The following is a 25,174-nucleotide window of genomic DNA, read 5'->3' on the forward strand; positions in this document are numbered from 1 at the left end:
ATAATTGTTTATTATTTTTAATCAGTTCTCCAGAGCCTCTTTTTATTATACTCTGGAGCCTGATGAGACCCAGAGTATAATAATAGCACTGGCTCTAGGGGTGAGGGGGCTCTTGGAAGCATATGATACATTGTGGGTGCCACTGTTAGCATATAGTAATGTGTGTGGGTCTCTGTGAGCATATAATACCGTATGGGAGCCACTGTGGACATACAATACTGTGTAGGGGCCATTGTGGAGCCTATAATACTGTGTAGGGGCCACTACAAGGCCTATAATACTGTGTGGGGCCACTGTGGAGCATATAATTCTGTGCGGAGGCCATTGGAGAGCATATAATACTGTCTGAGGGCCATTGCAGAGCATATAATACTGTCTTGGGGCAATTGCGGAGCATATAATACTGTATTGGGGCCACTGCAGAGCAGTTAATACTGTGTATGTGCCTCTCTGCCACATATAATACTATGTGGGGGCCACTCTGGAGCACACAATACTGTGTGGGGGCCACTACAGAGCATATTATACTGTCCCAGTATTGTTTACATACTGGGGGCTGCGCTACTCACTCACCATATTCTTGATAACTGCAGTTCTGGGTACTACAGCTGTATCCCTTTCAAGTATCTGAGATATCTTTGCAGCACCCATAACCATCACTATCAAGTATTCGTTCTAGGTAGGGGCCCTGAAGAAAAGTTTCCAATAATGATGATAATGAAATGTCTACAATACCATTGTATTTCCAGATATTATTTTTCAGTATATGCAAATACAAGTACATCATGTCCAACCCAACACCCCACAGAAGCTCACAAGTTGAATTCACAGAGGTGTGCCTTGCTTTCTGGTTGAGTGGCGGTAAATTCTTTGTTGCCTTCTAGTGGAATTTAGTGTTCTCTGTTTCCATAATGCGCATCATTAGTTGCTTAGTTAATTACACCCTTGAGATATTGGTCTGCTCTATTGGGACTGACCCAGTTCACCATTTTATCTGTGGTTTGATAATAAAGTAACTTATTTCCATAAGGCTGTAAGGTGTATCTTCTACTATTTCAGCTAGTAAGAAGTGACACAATAATCTATTAACAAAACTGATGTTATTTAATAGAGAGCTGTAAAGAAAGGGCTAGTGCACACAGTTAAGCTGCAGGCACTGAGAAAATACAGCTTCCTAGTCACACAGCCTATGTAACATTTAATCACAAAGCATTAAAAAATACTAGGCAGCCAGTATTTATGTATTGCTTGCTTTGTGTATTAAAAAATGAATGTCCTGTATAAAGAAAAGTAAAAAGGCTGGTGTGGCTGCAGAGCCCTATTCATTCAAAACAGCGCAATCTTGCAAATATTTTTAAAAATTAAAATATATATCCTATCCTATCCTACTAATATTATAAATGTGAAAGTTTGTGTGTTTGTTCCTCAATCCCGCAAAAACGGCTGAACGGATTTGAATGAAATTCGGCACATAGATTGTAACCTCGATTAACACACAGGCTACTTTTTATCCCGGTAAATGACATGGTTTCATGACTGTTATCAATTTATGTTCATATACTATATTACACTGCTCTTATCTTAGCTTCTGAGAAAGCAAGGGCTGTTATCTCTCTGTGTAAACACACACTAACCTTCAGTGTACACTGTCAGGGTCTGGGGTTGCTAGGTGGGGTGGCATAGACACAAAAGTCCAGATTCTTTAGTCCAAAACAAAGGTAGAGTTTATTTTAACTCAAAAAGGTAGTGCAGCAACAAAAGGAAACAATACAAAAATAAACACCTGCCCGGCTAGGCTCTAACAAAACATAGAATAGGTTACCTCACCTAGAATAACAGAAATCAAAAGTCAGTTGAGGCTTTCAGGACACAGCTCCAAAAATATGACCTCTGTGTTGGCACTCCAGCCAAGCTCTGTGTACAGTCTGCTGCAGGAGCTGACTTCTTAAGCCTCCCTTGATGAGCAGACTCTATGCAGCCGAGTCGCTGCCGGAACATCCACAAAGTGTGGACTGGAGGGGGGTGGAATGACAGGTCCCACTACCAACCTACCTGCCATTCCTAAAAATCCAGCCCAATAGTTATCTGCTGAGAAACGATCTTTCTGGAGTTTTCTCATCTCACGCACCTGAGTAGTCTGGGTGAGATGTACACCCCCTCCATTATCTGCCCAGCCATCGGCTTACAATGTGTATTTGCATATTATCTGATCTACTCCAGGCAATGCTGACAAACTCACATGGGCAAACACCTTTAATCCAAATTGGCAGTTTGACAAGTTTCAACATGCCTGGAAAAAGAAAATCTAATTTGTCGCAAACAACGGGAGCTATGAAGGAAGCCAGAAGTCACAGACTTCTCATCAAGCGGAGCTGAGGGGGATCATCAACGCCAACAACACACTCATTATATGGCATCCCAGTGAGCTGCTGAGATGCCGGAACAATCATAGGCACGCTGCAAGGAACAAGGTCAGCGGCAGGACAGCTTGAGAGCTGCCGAAATGCCGCAGCAGGCAAGCCATCGACTGCAGCAATTTGCTGAATATAGGCGGATCATCAACACCAACAACCCGCAGACAAAGTCGCGGGCAGAGGCTAGTATGTATATAAAATTCTACTGTTTAGTGCCTACAGCTCCTAAGTCATGGGAACAAACTAAAAAGAAACCCTTTGTAATCTGACTACAGGCATCTATTACTTAAATCTATGCTGTTGTATAATATCTGTGAGTTAACAAAAAGAGTGGATTGAGAGGGGTATGGGATAACCCATGACTTCAGGAATAGACTGCACAAACATTAAGCCTTAGGGGCAACATGGGGGCTCAGTGGTTAGCACTACAGACTTGCAGCACTGGAGTCCTGGGTTCAAATCCTGCCAGGAACAACATCTGCAAGGAGTTTGTATGTTCTCCCCGTGTTTGCATGGATTTCCTCCCATACTCCAAAGACCTACTGATAGGGGAAAAATGTACAATGTGAGCCCTATATGGGGATCACAATCTACATTACAAAAAACAACAACCCATAAGCCCTTAATTTAGGTTGCAAAACTAGTCCTTTCCTATCCACAAACCCCCCAAATTCAAAATGTGACTTGTGCTCTGTGTAAATGGAATTGCAGGTCATCCAAGAGCAATACCGTTTTATTCATTTGTATGTGACTGCTGGAGATAGCCAAGTTGCACTTCCATAGAGATGAATGGAACAGCTCATTGCTGTATTCATATTCCTGTGGATATGGGATATCTTTAAGAACCTGGAACGCCCCATGTAAACCAGTAGGTGGTAATGATCTGGGATACAACAATATTATCAGACTGAACCCCTTCAAAACAGCTCTGATTCTTCTACAGCAGGGATAGGGAACCTTCGGCTCTCCAGCTGCTGTGAAACTACAACTCCCATCATGCTCCATTCACTTCCATGGGTGCGCCAAGAACAGCAGGGCAAGTGTGCATGCTGGGAGTTGTAGTTTTGCAACAGCTGGAGAGCCGTACGTTCCCTACCCCTGTTCTACAGAATGTAAGAGCCTGACATTACAGATCTGATCTCAGTGTTGGACAGTGTCCTGATCCCAGAAAATCTCTTTCATGTCATCGTCTACTTTTCTGTAAAGTGTACCACATTTTTCTTATTTTATATAGCAGTTATCTTTAGTTTATCAACAATGATATGCTTTTTAGCATAAATATTTGTGATGGGGTTTTTGTTCTCTGTTAACAAATCTTTGTTTGTTTCCGAGAAATGGAGCCATTTTTTTATTTAGTATACTCCATTGTACATTTATTAAGCAGATGATGGTGACAAATGCCTTGGTTAACATACGTTGTGAAGATTATGATTTAGTAGTCTGAGGTCTGTATGGCTTGTTATTTATGTTCATAGATCTGGTTACTTCCCGCTTGCTAAAAGTGTTATTAATTTTTTTTCTTGGCATCCATTTTTTTCTTTTTGCATATGAAATAAGATTTCTGTACTGGCCATGTACCAACTTAATAGCTTAATATATTTTATCATAGTCTGTGTGTATGCATGCCACTGGACTGCAGTGAATGAATGTAAGTACGCTAAATGAAGTATGGGAATACAGGTTGAAGATTGTGTAAAGCTCTGCAAACCTGTGATAAAGGAGATTATGCAGAATGTATTGCACACTGTTCATAAGGCTGATGGAAAAAGCTCAGGAGGAATATTGTAACACAGCTTTCCATAGAGTAGAGGTCTGTTATCACAGACTTACCAACCACAACTTCATTCAAATATGGCTGCAACTTGCCAAACCTAGAGTAATCAGTAGCTGTACAAGCCTCATGTATGCCTGTCTAATGCCCGTTCTTTACACTAGGCATAATTACATTCAGAAGTCGTCAGGGATTCTTACTTGTCTAGTACAAGAGCCACTTGTTGAGAAATGTGTTATTTTAAGTGCAGTTTCATTCTAGTGGTGTTTTACTCTAAAGTGATATAGGAAATTGTGGTGTGTAGATACAGGAATATTAAAAACATCTGATCTAAATATTTATCATTTTATTAGGGCGAAACATGACTTTCACATCAAAATGTGATCAAATTCTGTTCCAAAAATAGTTTTTCAATAATAAAAATTGTTCTATAGTATTCAAATTACTGTGCAGACTACACTTAATGTTCTAAAATGTCTCCCAACCAATAGTAATGCCATGTTGGGGCCTTTAAAAGAAGCAGAAAAATAAATTTGTGTCCATAAACCATTGAAGCATTTCAGAGAGAGTCCCCTTTATAAATGACCCTGCAAGTGCCTCAGGGGACCTCAGGTCTGATTAATCAAGTGCTCTGGCTCAACCAACAACGCCCTTTTAGTCGTTATTAACAATATGGCCAGATGATTTGCATATTCATAAAACAATGATTATCTTTGCATTGCTTCGTTGGTTTGTGACCACAGAGATATGTTTCTGCCTCTTTTCTTTCTTTTTTTTTTTAATTAAAAGTTTTATTAAGTTTTTCTTGTCATAAATACAACAGAGAACAGGTACAACAAGGTTGGAATACAATTTCTGCTCCTTTTAAAGATTCTTGCATATACCGATTGCTTCACTGTATACTGATGGCTGCAACAATCCATATCACTTCCAACTGGAAGAAACCAAGTCTTTTGATGGCAGAAGATATTGGTCAAGTTGCCACGATCATGCGTCATTAAAAAAAAATAAAAAAAAAAAATCAATGTTTCAGTAACTTCAAATTTTACTACTGACAGAAGGTGACCGGCAGAGTGCTGGAGTCCAGGTATAACAGGCCCAGGTTTCTGACATACTGTATGTGTGGTTCAGGGCGGATCTGTAGTAGGCCTCGGGTGTAGATCCTTAGCTCATTATTGGACCAGAAAAGGCTGCAGATCCTGCATTCCAGTGCAGTTCCATGAGGTGAAAAGAGGTGTGTGGTTCTGTCCTGTAATGCTGCGTCTGGTGAGACTATATTGCACTTGTTTTGTTTGTCTGGCTGGAAGTAAGCCACATGTATAGTTAGGTTAACAGTTCTCTTTAGTTAGTTGCTCAGACGAGCAGGTTTTTATTTTGTTTTTGCCTGAAGTCACTTCCGCTGAGCAGTAGTGACAGCCTTTTTTTAACACTATTTTTTGTCTTTGTATTTTCTATCTTTTGCACTTGGAATGGTTTTTTTTGACTAATTTTAACGAAATGGATTAAAAGTTCATTCTTAAATAACAGTCAAGTGTTGCGGATCTCCTCTCTATTTGAAGTGAACACGTATGGTTTATTTATTTCCCCATTTTTTTTCTAAATAAATCAGTTTGCTGCATATTTTGTGTCCCTGTCTTGACTGTTTGGGCCCGCACCACTGCTTCTACCGAGTTACCTTCCCCACACCATGTATATCCTACTTTATTGAATAGATTTATTGTTCTCTTCTTTCCCTGTATGTTGTATCTTTGTCATTATCCAATAAATACCTTTGAAACTACAGACCCTCTACATGGCACTGTTATTGGTTTGGGAGATATTTTGTACCAGATAAACTTCTTTTAAGTATCTGACTAAAAAGTTACCACATTCAGTCCCTTAATCCACAAAGAAATGAAATAAAATAAATAAATAAATACCGTATATACTCGAGTATAAGCCGACCCGAATATATGCTGGGGAAATGCAGCAGCTACTGGAAAATTTCAAAAATTAAAATGGTCGGAGTTTCTGGGTGCAGTAGTTGCTGGGAAAGGGGAGGGGGGTGTTTAGGTTGTCTGTCTGCCTCTTCTCTGAGCTTGAGGACTGTTTTTTCTTCCCCCACTTGGAATTCAGTCTGGCTGAATATAGGGCATCTGCGCTGCTCCTATTAACCCCTTCCTGACGGAACAGGAGCACTGCAGATACCCTATATTCAGTAGACCGGGCACTTTCAGACACAGGGATACCTAATGTGTATGTGTTTCACAGTAATTTTCTACTTTTGTATGTATTCTAGGGAAAGGAGAGGTTCAGAACTTTTATTTTAATCTTATTTTTTTAAATCTTTTTTTTTTTTTTGCACTATTTTATGGGAGATTCTAATGTTAATGTTGTGGCTGGTCATAGACCTCCCCCCCCCCCCCCCCCCTTAAAGAAATAATTTTTTTTTTTTTTTTTTTTTTTTTTGCTGACTCCAGTATAAGCTGAGGGGAGCTTTTTCAGCACAAAAACTGGGCTTATACTCGAGTATATATGGGTAGATAAATAAAAGTTTAATATGTACAAGTTTTATCCATACCATAGACTACGTCTGAATGTTTAAAAAAAAAAAAAAAAAAAAAAAGTTTTAGGAGTACAAAGTTTAGTTTTAAGATAAAAAGTAATTTAGTAAATATCAATAACTGGACATTTGTTCAAGTATGCATATAAAACATCTAACAATGTTTATTACTTGGTTTCCATTCATCATATATTAATATATAATGTATTTTCTATCTTCCCCTGTACACCTGCTTGCCATTCTGACTCACTGTTCTTCCCTCTTTATCAGTTGTAGAGCCAGAACTCCGAGTAAATGACATGTTCTTTGTAATAAATCAATTTGTGACGCTGTCAGTGCATGTTCGGTGTCACGTTCGCCTGTCTTGCTTCGTGATGGTGTGTTGGGTGCCATACTACCATAAACTTGTATTCTGTATTTAGCTTGTTGTGGATGGCTCTTGTTGCGTCATTGGGGTATTGCGTAATTCTTAGTTAGTGTGGCTCTCTTGTATCATGGTTTATATCACTGGTCTAAAGCCACTGATCATGAGTTTCTGAGGATTGTAGGTTACGTCCAGGGTCACATTGTCTCATAGTGACGCTGTCAGTAACTGTTTTAAATACTATTACTAGTAATACTATTACAGTTCTTTGAAGCTGTTCGATCAGCTTTACTGTGTATAATATTAAATCACATCAATAACAATACTAGTACAAAATGCTGTGCTACCTTCAATGTGAGTGGAGGAGATGCTGAGATTGAACCACCTGTACATATGAAAGGAATAGGATAAGTACTGTAAATAGTAACTAGTCATGAGAATGAAGTCACAGAGACAATCCGGTTTTGTTCTCTGAATTAAGCTTGCGTTAACAAGATATTTAATAAAGTAAATAATTCTGATGACAATGCACTTCCGTGCTCATTTACATCAATAGCCGTATGAACTCACTAAGTAAATGGTCCTCTGTGACTTGCCTGTTTGCTCAGCCTGGACTGATTCTTATGTTCTTACTGAAGGGAGTCTGGGGGAGACATACGTAATTGCAGTCGAAATGTGAGGTACCCTCTAAAGCTGTTTAAGGAGAACAAGTAGTAATGCACAGTACAGGTTTATCTTTTATATGTTAGCTTTTATACAAATGATGAATTGCCGAGAATGAAAAATACCGGGAGCAGATAAGCATATTAGCAACAACGCACCTGGCACATTCACAGCATCATTTCCTTTGTAGGGTCAGTTGGCTCATTTCTAGAGCATTTATTTAAGGCAATAGACTATTCATACAAACCTCCCGGCTTATAATTAATTGTAATCAAAAGATTGTAAATCATTGGACTGTGGTCTCTCGGAGTTGCTTGGAAACCTTCTGTGTCTTCTAGCAAGCAGGGGAAAATGCAGGAACAAGTATTTATCATGACAAACTAGGTGCCAGTCCAATTTATATTGTACCAAAAGAAAAAAAAAAAAAACAAATTCCAAAATATAGCGCATGTATTCGTTCAAGTTTTCCAGACTCCTTGGCAAGAAATTTGGTAGGTGCCCTATGTAACTGAATTAGGTGCAGTTGCATACATGGGAGCTATGTATTCGAATATTTGTTCCGAGATTTTTACTGACATATATAAGATAAGATAATCCTTTAATCGTCCCACAGTGGGCAAATTTCAGTATGTTACAGCAGCAAAGTAATACAGATATCATAAGGTGAGATAAATCAAGCCTTGAAGGGGTTATACAGAATTAGAAAAGAATGGCTGCTTTCTTTCAGAAACCACTTCATACCTATCTAGTAGTTGTGTCTGTTAAAATTAATAGAGTTCAACTGCAATACTATGCAATCTGTGGAAAGGTGTTTTTTCTAAGGGCTCGTTCACATCTGCGCTCGGAGTCTCCGCTTTCAGGTTCCATTTCCTGCCCGAAACTGGGCAGGAGACGGAAACCTACAGTCATAGTGACGGTAGTGTGAACGCTCCTTAAGTCTTAGGCAAAAAAAAATGTGCCAACTCTTAAACATTGCTCTGCATGAGTTAATACATGAAAGGCATTCAGTGGCGCTACCTATCTGTTCTCCCTGGACTGGGTACGACCCCGCAGTAGGACGCTTGCAAATATGCAGCTGACAACTAATTGTGATATGTCAACGAACATCAAATAAATAATTTTATGACAAATCAGACAAGACACGCAGGGGATAAAGGAGTGGCAGGTAGCGTATAAGTCATGTAATACCCGTAAAGTGTCTCAGAGATCCCAATCCGCTTTGAATTCATCTACCATACTGTGCAATAAAGCAGTAGTGTGTGGGGTTTATCACATGAAATAATGCAGGAGTATGGTAGTTGTGCATAATCCGTTTACGAGTATACTTTTTTTTCTTATGTGTGGTGGATACAGATGTTTCGACTTAAAAGGGCTCCCTTAAATATCCCTCCAATTGAGCCATGTATGGTTGCCTGCCATGCCTGTGCAATAGAGGAGTGCTGGCTACAGTGCAATGCCTGGACTCCACCTTTATTGCGCAAGCACCGTCAGACATCATACAGGAGGAGGAGCCATCCCAATAGAAGGAAGTAATCTTCCATGCCCAGAAGATCTGGACAGGAAGACAGGTAAGTATGATCGGGTGAGTGTGTGTGTGTATGGGGGGGTTAGTATTGGTGATGTTTCATTTCTGGGCGAAGTGGAACATCACAGGAAAATCTGAAAATGTACCTTAGATGGTCACATGACTGTCCTGGCGATCTGGATAAATATACATATTTTATAAAGTAAGTTAGAAGTTAGGCAGCAAAGAGAGTATTTAGCCTAGTGTAGAAAGATCATTTTATCCCAGACAACCACATTAATAAATTATTATTTATGTAATTCTTTGTCGGCTTTATTTATGTGACTTATATGGGGGAATATTTGTAGGTTTTTTTGCATGATAGTAAGTATTCCTTACACTGTGGTGGTACAGAGTGTAATACTGGAAATTTGTAATAAATTGCCTTTCCAACGCAATTGCAAACTGTCTCTGTTGATATGCTTCAAGATTGGAACAACATATTGGACACAGAAATTTTTCTGGAAAATTTTTAATTTTCATCAGCTGTACCTGTTTTCTGGAAATTAAATTAATGCATTGCATCTAAAAACCAGCTAGACGGTCAGGAGCGCCCTTCTGATGGTGGGCAGAGATCGGTGCCGAAACTAACTGCACCAATATCAACAGCCTCAGGGCACATAACGGGAAAGCTGACGCATTCTAGCGGTATATAAAACTGCATGTGTCTGAGGACATGAAGAGTCCTCTTTAAAGAGGACCTTTCATCAGATTGGGCACAGGCAGTTTTATATACTGGTGGAAAGCTGGCTTTCCCGATCTGTGTCCTGGGTAAAGCGCTATCGGTCCCGGTACCGTAGCGCTTTACAGTCAGAAGAGCGTTTCTGACACTTAGCCAGGGACGCCCTTCTGCCCAGCAGCGCCTATCGCGCTGTACTGTGGAGCGGGGAGGAACTCCCTCTCCTGATAACACTCGTCTATGGACGAGGACTGTGAGCAGAGGGAGGGGGCGTTCCTCCCCGCTCACACAGTACAGCGCGATAGGCGTTGCTGGGCAGAAGGGCGTCCCTGGCTAAGTGTCAGAAACGCTCTTCTGACTGTAAAGTGCTACGGTACCGGGACCGATAGCGCTTTACACCGGGCACAGATCGGGAAAGCCGTACTGTCAGCTTTCCCGCAGTATACAGAACTGCCTGTGCCCAATCTGATGAAAGGTCCTCTTTAAAGAGGACCTTTCACCATATCTGGGCACATGCAGTGTTATATACTGCCAGAAAGCTGACAGTGCGCTGAATTCAGCGCACTGTCGGCTTTCCCGATCTGTGCCCGGTGTAAAGCGCTATCGGTCCCGGTACCGTAGCGCTTTACAGTCAGAAGGGTGTTTCTGACCATTAGCCAGGAACGTCCTTCTGCCTCGCGGCGCCTATCACGCTGTTCTGTGGAGCCGGGAGGAACGCCCCCTCCCTCCCTGATAATACTCGTCTATGGACGAGCTGTGTGAGCAGAGGGAGGGGGCGTTCCCTCCCGCTCCACAGCACAGCGCGATAGGCGCCGCGAGGCAGAAGGACGTCTCTGGCTAATGGTCAGAAACGCCCTTCTGACCATAGAAGAGCTACGGTACCAGGCCGTAAGCTCTTCACACCGGGCACAGAGCGGGAAAGCCGACAGTGCGCTGAATTCAGCGCACTGTCAGCTTTCCAGCAGTATATAACACTGCATGTGCCCGGATATGGTGAAATGTTCTCTTTAAGTGTTTCTGACAATATTTATGTTAAAAAGTTATTTAAAACAAAGACTAATACAACTTTATTATTCTGAACAAAGAGAGCCATTAGCATCATTTGCTCATTGGATTTTCACTTTTTGATAAACATTGTAAGGGTTTTTTTTCCCCATTATGACAGGAATTCTTTAACTCAAATAATGCATTTGACCTGTAACTTTATATTACATTTGTACTTTCTCAACAGGTTATGGGACTTTTCCAAACCGTCACCACTTCTTGAAACTGTGGAGCATCATACAGAGTTTACTTGTGGCCTTGACTTCAGCATTCTTGTCCCAGGACAGGTATATACATCTCTTGTTCCTCAGGACTTCTCTATAGTTGTATTTTAAGCGACATACATTGGAAAGAAAAAAAAAATTGTCTAGGATATGTACAGAATGAGTATACAGTGATTGAAACACCTTCCTCATCATTAAAGGGGTTGTCAAGGATAAATCTATATTTAATTATAAGACCCCCATGGCTCCCTCCAACTTTCTAAATAACATTTATTTTTTCTTAGTTTTACTGTAATTTATGTAGATCACGTGACCTACCTATTAAATTCTTTGCTTTTTAGCTGATGTTCAGGGGTCGCAATCTAACAGATATGCGCACTCCAGAACGTCAATGTAAAAAAGAGGAACGCAACATCAGTCACAAAAAGCAGGTGCCAACTGACACCTCCATAGAGTGGGCAGTGGGGAATCCTTCAGGCATGTAGCACCTTAAAATATGGACTGCGCATGTGCAATCCATATCATACTGTACGGGGGCCACCATGGAGCATATTATACTGTGCGGGGGCCACCAAGGAGCATATTATACTGTGTGGGGCCACCATGGAGCATATTATACTGTGTGGGGGCCATCATGGAGCATATTATACTGTGCGGGGGCCACCAAGGAGCATATTATACTGTGCGGGGGCCACCAAGGAGCATATTATACTGTGTGGGGCCACCATGGAGCATATTATACTGTGCAACAGCCATTGTGGAGCACATTATACCGTGCAGGAACTACTTTGGAGGTATTATGTTGGAAAGATTGGAACTGTCATTCCTCTGTATCCCCTTTAGCCACTCCTGCCCTCTTTTGGTATAATAGACTCTCCTCTACTCTGGCTGTGGGTCCGTGAAGTCAGTCATGTGACCGAGAGTCAGAGCGTCATCAGGGAAGATGGAGAAATGAGAATTCCTGGCCTCCCCAGCTGCCCTTCACAATGATAATAAACTGGTCTCTGGGGGACTCTGGTTGTATATGAGCAATAGGCTTAACCATTTCAGGGAATGCACTGATAAGCTTTATTATTCCCTGGATAACCCCATTAGTTTGCCCCTTGTAGACAGAATCAGTAGATAAAACCGTGACTTATTGCTGGTTAAGATGAGCACTACCATTGTGGCTGCACAGTCTGGCTATTTTCTTCAGCATCACTTGTAATAAGTATTGTTTAGTACTTTCACTGTGTCTCTTCACACGCTTTACTAAATAATAGCCTCTTACAGTCGGAAACCACAGTGAAAGATAAATGGTTTTCATTGAGGTAGAAATCAGAAGCATTTGGAGACGCTTACATCACAGTGTTGTGCTTTGTTTGGAGATTGCTGACTGGTTTTTTCACAGCTTGAAATTCATTCCCTGCATGGTTTTTATTGTCAAATAGTTATTCACTTACTTACCCCACAGCTTGGCCATCAACCTACGCAGGCAGAGTGTACCTTGTTAGACCATTCCATTCACTACTGCTATTATATCAATTAATGTTGGATCAAATGTATATAGGATTTATATCGTAATATGGTCTCGGGTGTGCATGTATGCCAATCAGCCATAACAATAAAACCACCTGCCTAATATTGTCTGCTGCAGCCTCCCACCCAGCAAACTTTGATGTGGTTTGTGTTGAAACCGTTTTCTAGCGTACATAGCATTAACTCATACAGGATTTAGTGCCACAGTAGTATATCGGACAGGCTAGCCTTTACTCCCCATGTGAATCAGTGAGAATTGGACACGCAGGACTGTTTTATCTGGTTGCTTTCCTTGGACCTGTTTTGATAGATACTAACCATTGTATATATGGAACAGCCCACGAGATGCTTTGACCCAGTCTTCTAGCGATCTGTTATGGCCCTTGTTGTATCCGCTTTTCCTGCTTCCAAAACACCAGGGCATATTTACTAATAAAAATGTCTCAGTATTTGGCTGTGTTCACACAAAAGATTTTGCCGTGGATTTGGGGGCAGATTTCGCCCCCGAATCTGGAACAGATTGTTCCCGGAATCCGCCTCCCAATGATTTCAATGCGAGGCAGAAATCACAGCAGGATGCGGAAAAAAGAAGCGTCCTGCCAATCTGGGTCTAATCAGCAGCGGGATGCCGCGACAAAATGCCCGCGGCAGAAAATGAGGAGGAATTCTTTATTTACCACCGTGTGAACATACCCTTACATGGCAAACACTTGTGTTGCTGGAAATGGCCAAGTATGTAAAAAAATAAGGTATCTAAAGAGTGTGGTTTAGTCGGAAGGGGTCATGTCTTCAATAGGAACTGTCGTTTCAACACGACTTGCATTAATCGACATTATAGACTACTGTAAGAAACTTTGCAATATATTTTAAGTGTAATATATCAGAGAGAACTACAATCTCCAGATACTTGCATACATATAGTCAACAAGGTCCCTCAGGATCTGTCATTAGACAAATCACTTTTCTTGTCCTGCAATAGAAGAGACAGAGGAATGGACAGGACAATACATATATGAATACACCCTAAGCTGGGTGGTGTAAAGTAAAAGTAGACAGTCTAAAGATGTACCAGATTTATCATCCAGCATAATCCACTGTGAAAAATATGGCGCATTTTAAAATGGTATGTCTGTGAAATTTACACATCCAGGGTACATTCATATTATATGAACTGTGTTATAGCCATGAATTCTGGTCTAATGATGTAAACTAGCTGTATTGTCGGGATCTATGATGCTACAAGTTTGAGTCATTAGACCTGTCCTTGACCAAAATATTTTGGTCATGTGAATCCAACCATACTCCCATAAAAGTAAATATAAGAGAGCTATGCATACACAGCTACTTCTCCATTCACAGTGGCCATGGGACAAAGTCATAGTCTCCCATTCTTGAAAAAAGTATGGGGTCCAGAGGTGGTACTCACATCTGTCAGATATGTATAGCCTGTGGATGGAAAAAACGCTTTATTATCATGATGTGATTGATAAAATGTAATAATCCATGACTGCTATGCACTTTTATCCACTCAATAAGCAGATGTACAAGCTATGCACTATTATCCACTCAATATATATATATATATATATAAATATCTGTCAGACATTTATTGTAGATCAAAAAACGAAGAGAAAAATCGGCATCACTCCGAGGACAACAATAAAAGTAGTACTTTAATCCATATTGCAAATTAGTTACAAAGAGGTGAAAAAACCCAGAAAAAACTCCAACATGTTTCGGGGCACGCAGTCCCTTAGTCATGGCATTGTAGATATACATTCTCATTCATGATCTATTGCACAATTACAGAGAATTATTCAGTAAAATCAAAGCGAGTAAAATAGATTAAATTAATCTTACATTTGTTTATGTGACTGAAGCTTCATGATTCACACATACTCAATATTATGCCAACATTTTTTTATCATGCAAATTCATGCATTTTAGTCAGCATATGTGTGGATTATGTATTGAGAGGCAAAGTCTGAATCGAAAAGTGCTGAAAGTGTTTAAATGCTTGCGTTTTTGTGAATATGGACTTTAAAATGAGTGCTACTGTATATAAATCAAATTTGGAGGGAACAATGAAAGCTTTCTGACCATATTCATTCTCAGTCACCCTTCACTCATTCTTCACAACATCCTCTCGACAAAGTAAAATGTATACATAGGTGAATGCATCATTCCATTAATATGAAAATTCCGGAGGAGATGAAGCCTCGTTCATTCTTATCACATTGAGCTTGTACTACAGAGTGAACTGGAACATTTTCTTTTCGTTCAAGAATTTAGTAGTTTTCATAAAGGAAAACTAATGTATACATATATGTGTGGGGAAATCTGCTCTCTTCTTTTGATACTATTACAGTATTTTCTCCCTTTTCATAAAATTTTATTGAAATGTCAGACCAGCTTATTGGTGTTAGCGAAGAAAGTATTCCTTTATTCTATGTTCAAGAAGGAAGAAATTGCCAAACCACATAATAAAAAGGTTTTCCTCTTCATGGGTAAGGACGCCTAGATTCCTATCCAAAGTAATAGCATGATATAATGTACATCTAGATAATGCTGAAAGTTTCATATTAGGCACATATATATGGGGAAGAGCTGTTGGATGAAGAATAATCGATGCTAGACATTTCACCTTCAGCATCCATCATAATCAGTCCCCAGTAGTTTCATGGATATATACTTTATACCTGCACTGCATAAAAAGGCTGCTGCTGCATAGCATATATTATATATTTAGTCTGCCCTTTTGCTGGGCTTCCAATATTTCTGTGATCTGCCTTCAACGCCATTTGATCTCCGAAGAGACATACAGACTTGAAAACGCTTTGGAGTATAAAATTTAGTCCTTGTCCTATTTGATACTTTTTTTCCCGGAAATTTAGTTTATTTAGTAGATGTTCATGGTTGGGATCTGAAAAACTCCAGTCTGGAGGGTCTCCTTGAAGGAGAAATATGGTATTAAACTTTATCTATCTGTTTTTGAAATACTCATTTGATGTCATTTGCTGTAGTCTCCTATTACTTTATCAAATAAGCAACTTGGCAGAGGACCAGCATGGACATAAAAACTTGAATGCCAAAGTATAGCTCCGTTCATACTGCATTTTGAGGCTTCCATCAGAGACTTCTGCCTTATACCTCCAATGGAAGACACTGACTTATCACACAGTATTGGAATACAGTGGGAAATGTTAACTATGCTGCCCCTTGGTCTTTTTCACATCTCTGCACAACCCACCAGGTCTGCACCATAACCTTCATGGAGTACACATAGCTCTGGAGCACCATTCACCCCTGACTGAAATGAGAGAACCCCACAACCAGAGGTGAACCTAGCCTTTTTGCCGCCTGAGGCGGACGACAGAAAGCCGCCCCCCCCCCAATTTTTGGACCCCACGCTGTGTAGTGATTAACCCCACACACACACACCGGTGTCCGCTTCCCTGTTCTTCTTGGTCCGGTCCTATGTCCAGTCTACAGACAGCTTGTCCTGGACTGACTTAGGTCAGTAAAAATGCTGCCCCCTTGGGGCCCCGGCATAGCACCGCCTGAAGCAGTCGCTTCAGGCCGCCTCATGAGAGGTGCGGCGCTGCCCACAACTGCCACCAAATCAAACATTCACCTACCTAACAGTGAACAGTTCAGTTTATGGCAAAGAAAGACCTTCAAATCAGAAAATAATCCATTGGCAGACATTTTTAAAAAAGACAAGAGTACTCCCTCTGCTGTCAGTCATGAGGACATTGTAGTGTTAATAGAGAGATAGATAGATGCAGTGGCATAACTGAAACATTCACCAAGGTAACCATTTAACAAAGTCCTGTGACGGGTGCCATACATTAGCTTTTATGGCCTCCATGATACTGTAGGATGGAATAGTATACTCTACAGCTACTTTTTTTCCGACATATAAAGTCCAAACATAGGCCAAATGGACATTCTTTTGGCCTCGTCTGACTAATGTAGTTCTTTGGCATGTAATACAGAGAAGCCTGAATATTGTTAGGCAGTGTGTGCGTAATTCCTCACTGACATTGCATTGGACCAGAAATTACTATCCTTACAAGTGCAATAGTTAGATATTAAGTTAGAAAAGTGGAATAGAAGCACACCAAAATTTATTATATAGGTAACTATGCAAATCCTATGTAAAATGTTGGTGGTGTTGAGAACCAAAGCCAGACATACAATATACAATAAGTATCCAATTAATAACTGGAAGTTTTGGATTCACGTGTGGGGGTTCTTCTATGTTTGTTAGCCATTGTATGCTGGGGCTTGGTATTATAGCTGTTATCATTAGCGTCTATGAATGAAGTGCTAGAAAAAGAGTAGATCCATTATGTGAAGTCAGGGAGGATGTAGATTGATGATTCCCAGGTTGCCTGTATGACAGCTCCACACAGTGCTTGTCAGGAAAGAGATTGGAAATAAATTGATGTATGTATCTACTGATGACAAGCTTACTACATGTAAAATTGTTTATGAGAGTATATCAGACTGATATCTAGTATGATATAGTAGCACACAGGGGACGGAGAATGGCCATTCTTGAGCAAGTTTGATATATATGTTATAAAATATACAATAAATATTGATGTCAGCAGTAAAGAAAACTGTCCAGCTCTTCCTTTTACTTTTTTTATATTATTATTAACCACTAAAATTGCTGCCATTGTTTTAGGCATAAAAGACCTGCGCTCCTCTTCTGGTGGTTAAATGTTTTTATGTTTTAAAATGTAGTTTTTGCATTTTACCGTAAGTTGCATTTTTTATTATTTTTTTCTGTGTATCATAAGGAAATTGCATTGTGGTTATTGCTTCAGAGTTGCTTAGGTGAAAGGAGGTATTGTTTTCTTTTCATGACAGCTGGAAGAAATTGGACTGGTCACCTCCACCATAGGCCTCCAGTCCCCCACCACTTTTAATAAAATGTGACATGATGTCCAAGGTAATATTTTGTCATGTGAGCACGTCAGTAATTTACTGCATGCTCCTATGCTGTTGGAAAACATTATTTCAAGAAATGCTTTCAAGAGAGATACTGACATTGATCATAACCAAAAAACATTGGCAGAAGCGATGTAAAGGTGTCACTGATTCCAAATATATTTTACTTGGCACATTCCACATATACAGTACTAAATAACATGATTATTTATTGTAGTTCCCTGTATCTGACACATCTTGTTTGGGCTCAAATGAGTCCAGTTCATTCACTCCACACAATCCTTTGTAACCTGGGATTTCTGTATATTTTTCATTTTACTAAACGTGTACATGTTTGGACTTAGTAGAAGAATAAAATAAAACCTTACCAAACATCTTCAAAGGTATGTTGTTTTGGAGGAAACTCAGATATATACAGTTTTATGAACAACCTTATAAGTAAATACACATACATAAGCATATACACACATACAGTACATCTGATAACTTTTTAACATGGATAAGAGAGATGTTTCTTGATTATTAGGAAAATGGGACATTCCCATCTTATAATATGATGGTATATAGTAAATTGGTGTGAATCTAACACCTAGAATCCCCACCAGTTGGGGGAATGAAGAGACCACAACACGGATGTGGTGCTGCATCCCCTTCCCAGGGTTTTCCTGCACATTCTGGTGGCCAGAAATGTCTGGGGAAGGGACACCTATGTGAATTAGCAGTGTGGCCTTCATTCCCACAATCATTTGGGGTCCTCAGATGTTGCACTCTCATGAACACCCATTTTAATATATAAGGGGTTGTACAAAATGGTAAAGTTAAGGAGATTTGTGACATTTTTAGAAACATGAATCTGACTTCTTTAATATCAAAGTATAATTGAATGCTTTGACATTAAATTCAAAAACCTGAACTTAAACTGAGGGCAAATCCATCATATATAATTGTACCTCTGTATGTTCAAGGTTGTCAGCTGTGCACATTTTTAGAAATGGTAGGCATCTTACAGTCATCTTTACTGGCTCTTTAGGGAATAGGTCATAAAGTAAAATTTCTGGGAACTTTTATTCTTGCTTTAACTGAAACTCACACAGGATCACATCACACTGCATTTTTCCCTTACTGCCTAAAGAGATAATTACAAAGGATCAAAGAATCCATTAGCAGTCTCTAGAAAAAAAAATTACAGTTTTTCTTTCAAACATGATGATAAATCTGGTATAGTGATTTTAGAATGAAATGTAGCAGGTTGGTACAGCTGCTTCTTTATACTATCTACTATCTCTATACTATCTATCTACTCATGGACACTAATAATACAGTCTGAAAGTCTAATAAGAATTATCTCTCTAAAAATGCATTTTAGTGATTAGAAAGTGGACGTACCCCCTACCATAAAGCCTTATAATCTGAGCCACCTCTTTGTAGTTTGTATCCCTATTTGGGTCCCAGTCGTGGGACCCCGTTGTTTAGACATCTATTCCCTAGCCTGTAGATAGGGTATTAAGGTTATTCATGGGAAAATTTCTTTATTCAACACCTAATGAGATTTGAACATAGTCCACTAGCAGTCATGGTAGAGGGGCAGATTTTTAACACAAGAAGCAAAGCAGATCACCCAACCACATAGATCAGACATCTAAAATCATTTTTTCTCATGATGAAGCGCATAAATCTTTAATCTGTTCAGTGAAGAAATATCTAAATCAATGATCCAGGTAATATCTCTTTCTCTATGAGTACTATGTGCACACAAAAAGTCCCTAGTTATAAAACTTCATGTTCTTTTGGCTCTCATTCTATATAATTAATTACTCGTATTTAAAGTCATTACTCTTCCAACAAGCAGAAAGAGGAGCTCTGCTTTTACTAATATGCACAGCCAGGCCGCTGGCATGATACAAACTTACTTCAGCTGGGATTTTTTTTTATTTTTGAGAGTGTTCTTTAAAGCCAGTTTTCACTTCTTTTTATCTTAAAGGGGTTGTTCCATCTCAAGGATCCTATGTATACTGGTAGCTTATGTAAATTGAAGACTTTTCCTAAACATATTGCTTTAAAAATGCCGCTTTGTGTGCCTGCTATGAAAACTTATTCCTCCCATTGTTTACACAGCGTTGCTATACGGACCTGTGACATAGGACAAGTGACCTCACTTACTGAGTGCGGGCAGGACAATCAGTTCAGCTAATTGCAGTTTGCTGTTAAAACCGAGTCTGTTATCTTTCTATGTAAACACACAGATAACACTGAGTCCTTTCTTTACAAGCATGTGCATATTATCTGATCTGCTTATGTATAGTGATACTTCTCAAGCCCTTTCAGTAAGGGGGGGGGGGGTTAGAAACACAGGAATTGAGAAGAAGAGACAACAGGCAAAGCTGAAACAGTGATTTGAGAAAACCCCTTTAATATAGAGCATTAAAAAAAATATTTTGTCATTTATGTTCTATTCAGACAGATGTACAGAAATGGGCAAAACAAAAGGATATTTTTCATGGGTTTTCTTTGTGATGTTTACATTTAATGTTAACTTTATCCTTGTATTACTTAGACCATGGAGTTTTGCATGTGGTCCAGTCTTGTCCTTACTACTTGATAATGGTGTGTGGTTTATTAAAGTTAAGGAGTCCCTGCCCTCATAGTGACACCAAATAGAAAATTGAGAAGTACCTTCACTTCAGTACCTTCTAAGATGAGATACTGTGCAAGTAGTTGTATGACTGCTACTGTAAGAAATATTCTTCAAAAATATATCTAGGTTATGCCAAATCTGTATTCTGATCTATGCTACTGTAAGTAACTTTTAATGCACTTCTTCCCTTAAATTATTACAACATTTTTTTTTTCCTTTCTCCATTATGAGATATTTGAGGCGAATAGACACATTTACCCATATGGTAGTCTCATCAAACCACCATGAGGCAGAAATGCCACGATTTGCCTTCAGCTGAATTGATGTCATAAAGTCAACCATTAATGTATGCATGGACAAATTTAGCTTAAGGCAACTGCCTGGATTATGCTAGAGACACAGCTTCACATGAAAACTATATGAATGAATAACAAAATATGCTTTGGAACTAAACTGTTGTTCCGATGTTAAAATATAATGTGCTGCTGAGGGTATAAATACTCTTTTCTGCTCATAACCTTTTGCAAGCCGCACACTTTTTGTACTCGTATGCTTCTGTGTTACTGGAGATGCGTTATACTGTAAATAATCTATGCAAGTAATTGAGCGTGTCTGTTAAATTCATATTTGGATTTATCCCATATGTCTTATTCATGTAAAGCAGCAAGTAATGAGAGATTGTGGGCTTTGTTCTCCTTTTATCTGTCTTGTCCATAGAGAGTCACAATCCCACAGTGGCCCCTTTTATAAGATAAACCTACATACAGTACCTGCTTGCAAACAGGAGGAAGGGATTTATTCTTCTTTTCAGATCATCTCCTAGAATAATGAAGTAATCTCAATGACTATGGAATAAGGCCTAGGCTATACAGAGACTTATTGAAGTGCAAATGCCCTCACTAAGGCTGTGCGATAATGACCCAAATGAAAATTACGATTAATTGAACACTTTACCTCTATTACGATTAATGAGGTCATTCATGGTTTTATATGCCCTGCCATTGGTTTTGGTTAGAGATGAGCGAACAGTGTTCTATCGAACACATGTTCGATCGGATATCAGGGTGTTCGCCATGTTCGAATCGAATCGAACACCACGTGGTAAAGTGCGCCAAAATTCGATTCCCCTCCCACCTTCCCTGGCGCCTTTTTTGCACCAATAACAGCGCAGGGGAGGTGGGACAGGAACTACGACACTGGGGGCATTGAAAAAAATTGGAAAAAGTCATTGGCTGCCGAAATCAGGTGACCTCCATTTTAGACGAATAGTGGATTTCAAATCCGGGTCATATGAGAATGTGAACTTTGTGACTATGAGACAGGGATAGCTGTACAGGCAGGGATAGCTAGGGATAACCTTTATTTAGGGGGGAATGTTATTAAAAATAACTTTTTGGGGCTCTATCGGGTGTGTAATTGTGATTTTTGTGAGATAAACTTTTTCCCATAGGGATGCATTGGCCAGCGCTGATTGGCCGAATTCCGTACTCTGGCCAATCAGTGCTGGCCAATGCATTCTATTAGCTTGATGAAGCAGAGTGTGCACAAGGGTTCAAGCGCACCCTCGGCTCTGATGTAGCAGAGCCGAGGCTGCACAAGGGTTCAAGCGCACCCTCGGCTCTGATGTAGGAGAGCCGAGGGTGCACTTGAACCCTTGTGCACCCTCAGCTCTGCTACATCAGAGCCGAGGGTGCGCTTGAACCCTTGTGCACACTCTGCTTCATCAAGCTAATAGAATGCATTGGCCAGCGCTGATTGGCCAATGTATTCTATTAGCCTGATGAAGTAGAGCTGAATGTGTGTGCTAAGCACACACACTCAGCTCTACTTCATCGGGCTAATAGAATGCATTGGCCAGCGCTGATTGGCCAGAGTACGGAACTCGACCAATCAGCGCTGGCTCTGCTGGAGGAGGCGGAGTCTAAGATCGCTCCACACCAGTCTCCATTCAGGTCCGACCTTAGACTCCGCCTCCTCCGGCAGAGCCAGCGCTGATTGGCCGAAGGCTGGCCAATGCATTCCTATGCGAATGCAGAGACTTAGCAGTGCTGAGTCAGTTTTGCTCAACTACACATCTGATGCACACTCGGCACTGCTACATCAGATGTAGCAATCTGATGTAGCAGAGCCGAGGGTGCACTAGAACCCCTGTGCAAACTCAGTTCACGCTAATAGAATGCATTGGCCAGCGCTGATTGGCCAATGCATTCTATTAGCCCGATGAAGTAGAGCTGAATGTGTGTGCTAAGCACACACATTCAGCACTGCTTCATCAAGCCAATACAATGCATTAGCCAGTGCTGATTGGCCAGAGTACGGAATTCGGCCAATCAGCGCTGGCTCTGCTGGAGGAGGCGGAGTCTAAGGTCGCTCCACACCAGTCTCCATTCAGGTCCGACCTTAGACTCCGCCTCCTCCGGCAGAGCCAGCGCTGATTGGCCGAAGGCTGGCCAATGCATTCCTATGCGAATGCATACTTAGCAGTGCTGAGTCAGTTTTGCTCAACTACACATCTGATGCACACTCGGCACTGCTACATCAGATGTAGCAATCTGATGTAGCAGAGCCGAGGGTGCACTAGAACCCCTGTGCAAACTCAGTTCACGCTAATAGAATGCATTGGCCAGCGCTGATTGGCCAATGCATTCTATTAGCCCGATGAAGTAGAGCTGAATGTGTGTGCTAAGCACACACATTCAGCACTGCTTCATCAAGCCAATACAATGCATTAGCCAGTGCTGATTGGCCAGAGTACGGAATTCGGCCAATCAGCGCTGGCTCTGCTGGAGGAGGCGGAGTCTAAGGTCGCTCCACACCAGTCTCCATTCAGGTCCGACCTTAGACTCCGCCTCCTCCGGCAGAGCCAGCGCTGATTGGCCGAAGGCTGGCCAATGCATTCCTATGCGAATGCATACTTAGCAGTGCTGAGTCAGTTTTGCTCAACTACACATCTGATGCACACTCGGCACTGCTACATCAGATGTAGCAATCTGATGTAGCAGAGCCGAGGGTGCACTAGAACCCCTGTGCAAACTCAGTTCACGCTAATAGAATGCATTGGCCAGCGCTGATTGGCCAATGCATTCTATTAGCCCGATGAAGTAGAGCTGAATGTGTGTGCTAAGCACACACATTCAGCACTGCTTCATCAAGCCAATACAATGCATTAGCCAGTGCTGATTGGCCAGAGTACGGAATTCGGCCAATCAGCGCTGGCTCTGCTGGAGGAGGCGGAGTCTAAGGTCGGACCTGAATGGAGACTGGTGTGGAGCGATCTTAGACTCCGCCTCCTCCAGCAGAGCCAGCGCTGATTGGTCGAGTTCCGTACTCTGGCCAATCAGCGCTGGCCAATGCATTCTATTAGCCCGATGAAGTAGAGCTGAATGTGTGTGCTTAGCACACACATTCAGCTCTACTTCATCAGGCTAATAGAATACATTGGCCAATCAGCGCTGGCCAATGCATTCTATTAGCTTGATGAAGCAGAGTGTGCACAAGGGTTCAAGCGCACCCTCGGCTCTGATGTAGCAGAGCTGAGGGTGCACAAGGGTTCAAGTGCACCCTCGGCTCTCCTACATCAGAGCCGAGGGTGCGCTTGAACCCTTGTGCACACTCTGCTTCATCAAGCTAATAGAATGCATTGGCCAGCACTGATTGGCCAGAGTACGGAATTCGGCCAATCAGCGCTGGCCAATGCATTCTATTAGCCCGATGAAGTAGAGCTGAATGTGTGTGCTAAGCACACACATTCAGCACTGCTTCATCACGCCAATACAATGCATTAGCCAGTGCTGATTGGCCAGAGTACGGAATTCGGCCAATCAGCGCTGGCTCTGCTGGAGGAGGCGGAGTCTAAGATCGCTCCACACCAGTCTCCATTCAGGTCCGACCTTAGACTCCGCCTCCTCCAGCAGAGCCAGCGCTGATTGGTCGAGTTCCGTACTCTGGCCAATCAGCGCTGGCCAATGCATTCTATTAGCCCGATGAAGTAGAGCTGAATGTGTGTGCTTAGCACACACATTCAGCTCTACTTCATCGGGCTAATAGAATGCATTGGCCAGCGCTGATTGGCCGAATTCCGTACTCTGGCCAATCAGCACTGGCTAATGCATTGTATTGGCTTGATGAAGCAGTGCTGAATGTGTGTGCTTAGCACACACATTCAGCTCTACTTCATCGGGCTAATAGAATGCATTGGCCAATCAGCGCTGGCCAATGCATTCTATTAGCGTGAACTGAGTTTGCACAGGGGTTCTAGTGCACCCTCGGCTCTGCTACATCAGATTGCTACATCTGATGTAGCAGTGCCGAGTGTGCATCAGATGTGTAGTTGAGCAAAACTGACTCAGCACTGCTAAGTCTGCATTCGCATAGGAATGCATTGGCCAGCCTTCGGCCAATCAGCGCTGGCTCTGCCGGAGGAGGCGGAGTCTAAGGTCGGACCTGAATGGAGACTGGTGTGGAGCTATCTTAGACTCCGCCTCCTCCAGCAGAGCCAGCGCTGATTGGTCGAGTTCCGTACTCTGGCCAATCAGCACTGGCCAATGCATTTCTATGGGGAAAAGTTAGCTTGCGAAAATCGCAAACTGACAGGGATTTCCATGAAATAAAGTGACTTTTATGCCCCCAGACATGCTTCCCCTGCTGTCCCAGTGTCATTCCAGGGTGTTGGTATCATTTCCTGGGGTGTCATAGTGGACTTGGTGACCCTCCAGACACGAATTTGGGTTTCCCCCTTAACGAGTTTATGTTCCCCATAGACTATAATGGGGTTCGAAACCCATTCGAACACTC

The 25,174-nt window shown here is 41.3% G+C and overlaps 1 protein-coding gene across 1 annotated transcript in view; it reads left to right on the forward strand.

Moving 5' to 3' along the window:
• PEX7 (peroxisomal biogenesis factor 7) overlaps positions 1-25,174 on the forward strand; it is a 99,746-nt gene that overhangs the window by 62,819 nt on the left and 11,753 nt on the right. Inside the window, exon 9 of the mRNA XM_075267958.1 lies at positions 11,229-11,328. Coding sequence (XP_075124059.1) covers positions 11,229-11,328 — 100 coding nt within the window. The remainder of the gene's footprint in view (positions 1-11,228; positions 11,329-25,174) is intronic.

This window comes from Leptodactylus fuscus, chromosome 3 (genome assembly GCF_031893055.1).
Source record: "Leptodactylus fuscus isolate aLepFus1 chromosome 3, aLepFus1.hap2, whole genome shotgun sequence".
NCBI lineage: Eukaryota > Metazoa > Chordata > Amphibia > Anura > Leptodactylidae > Leptodactylus > Leptodactylus fuscus.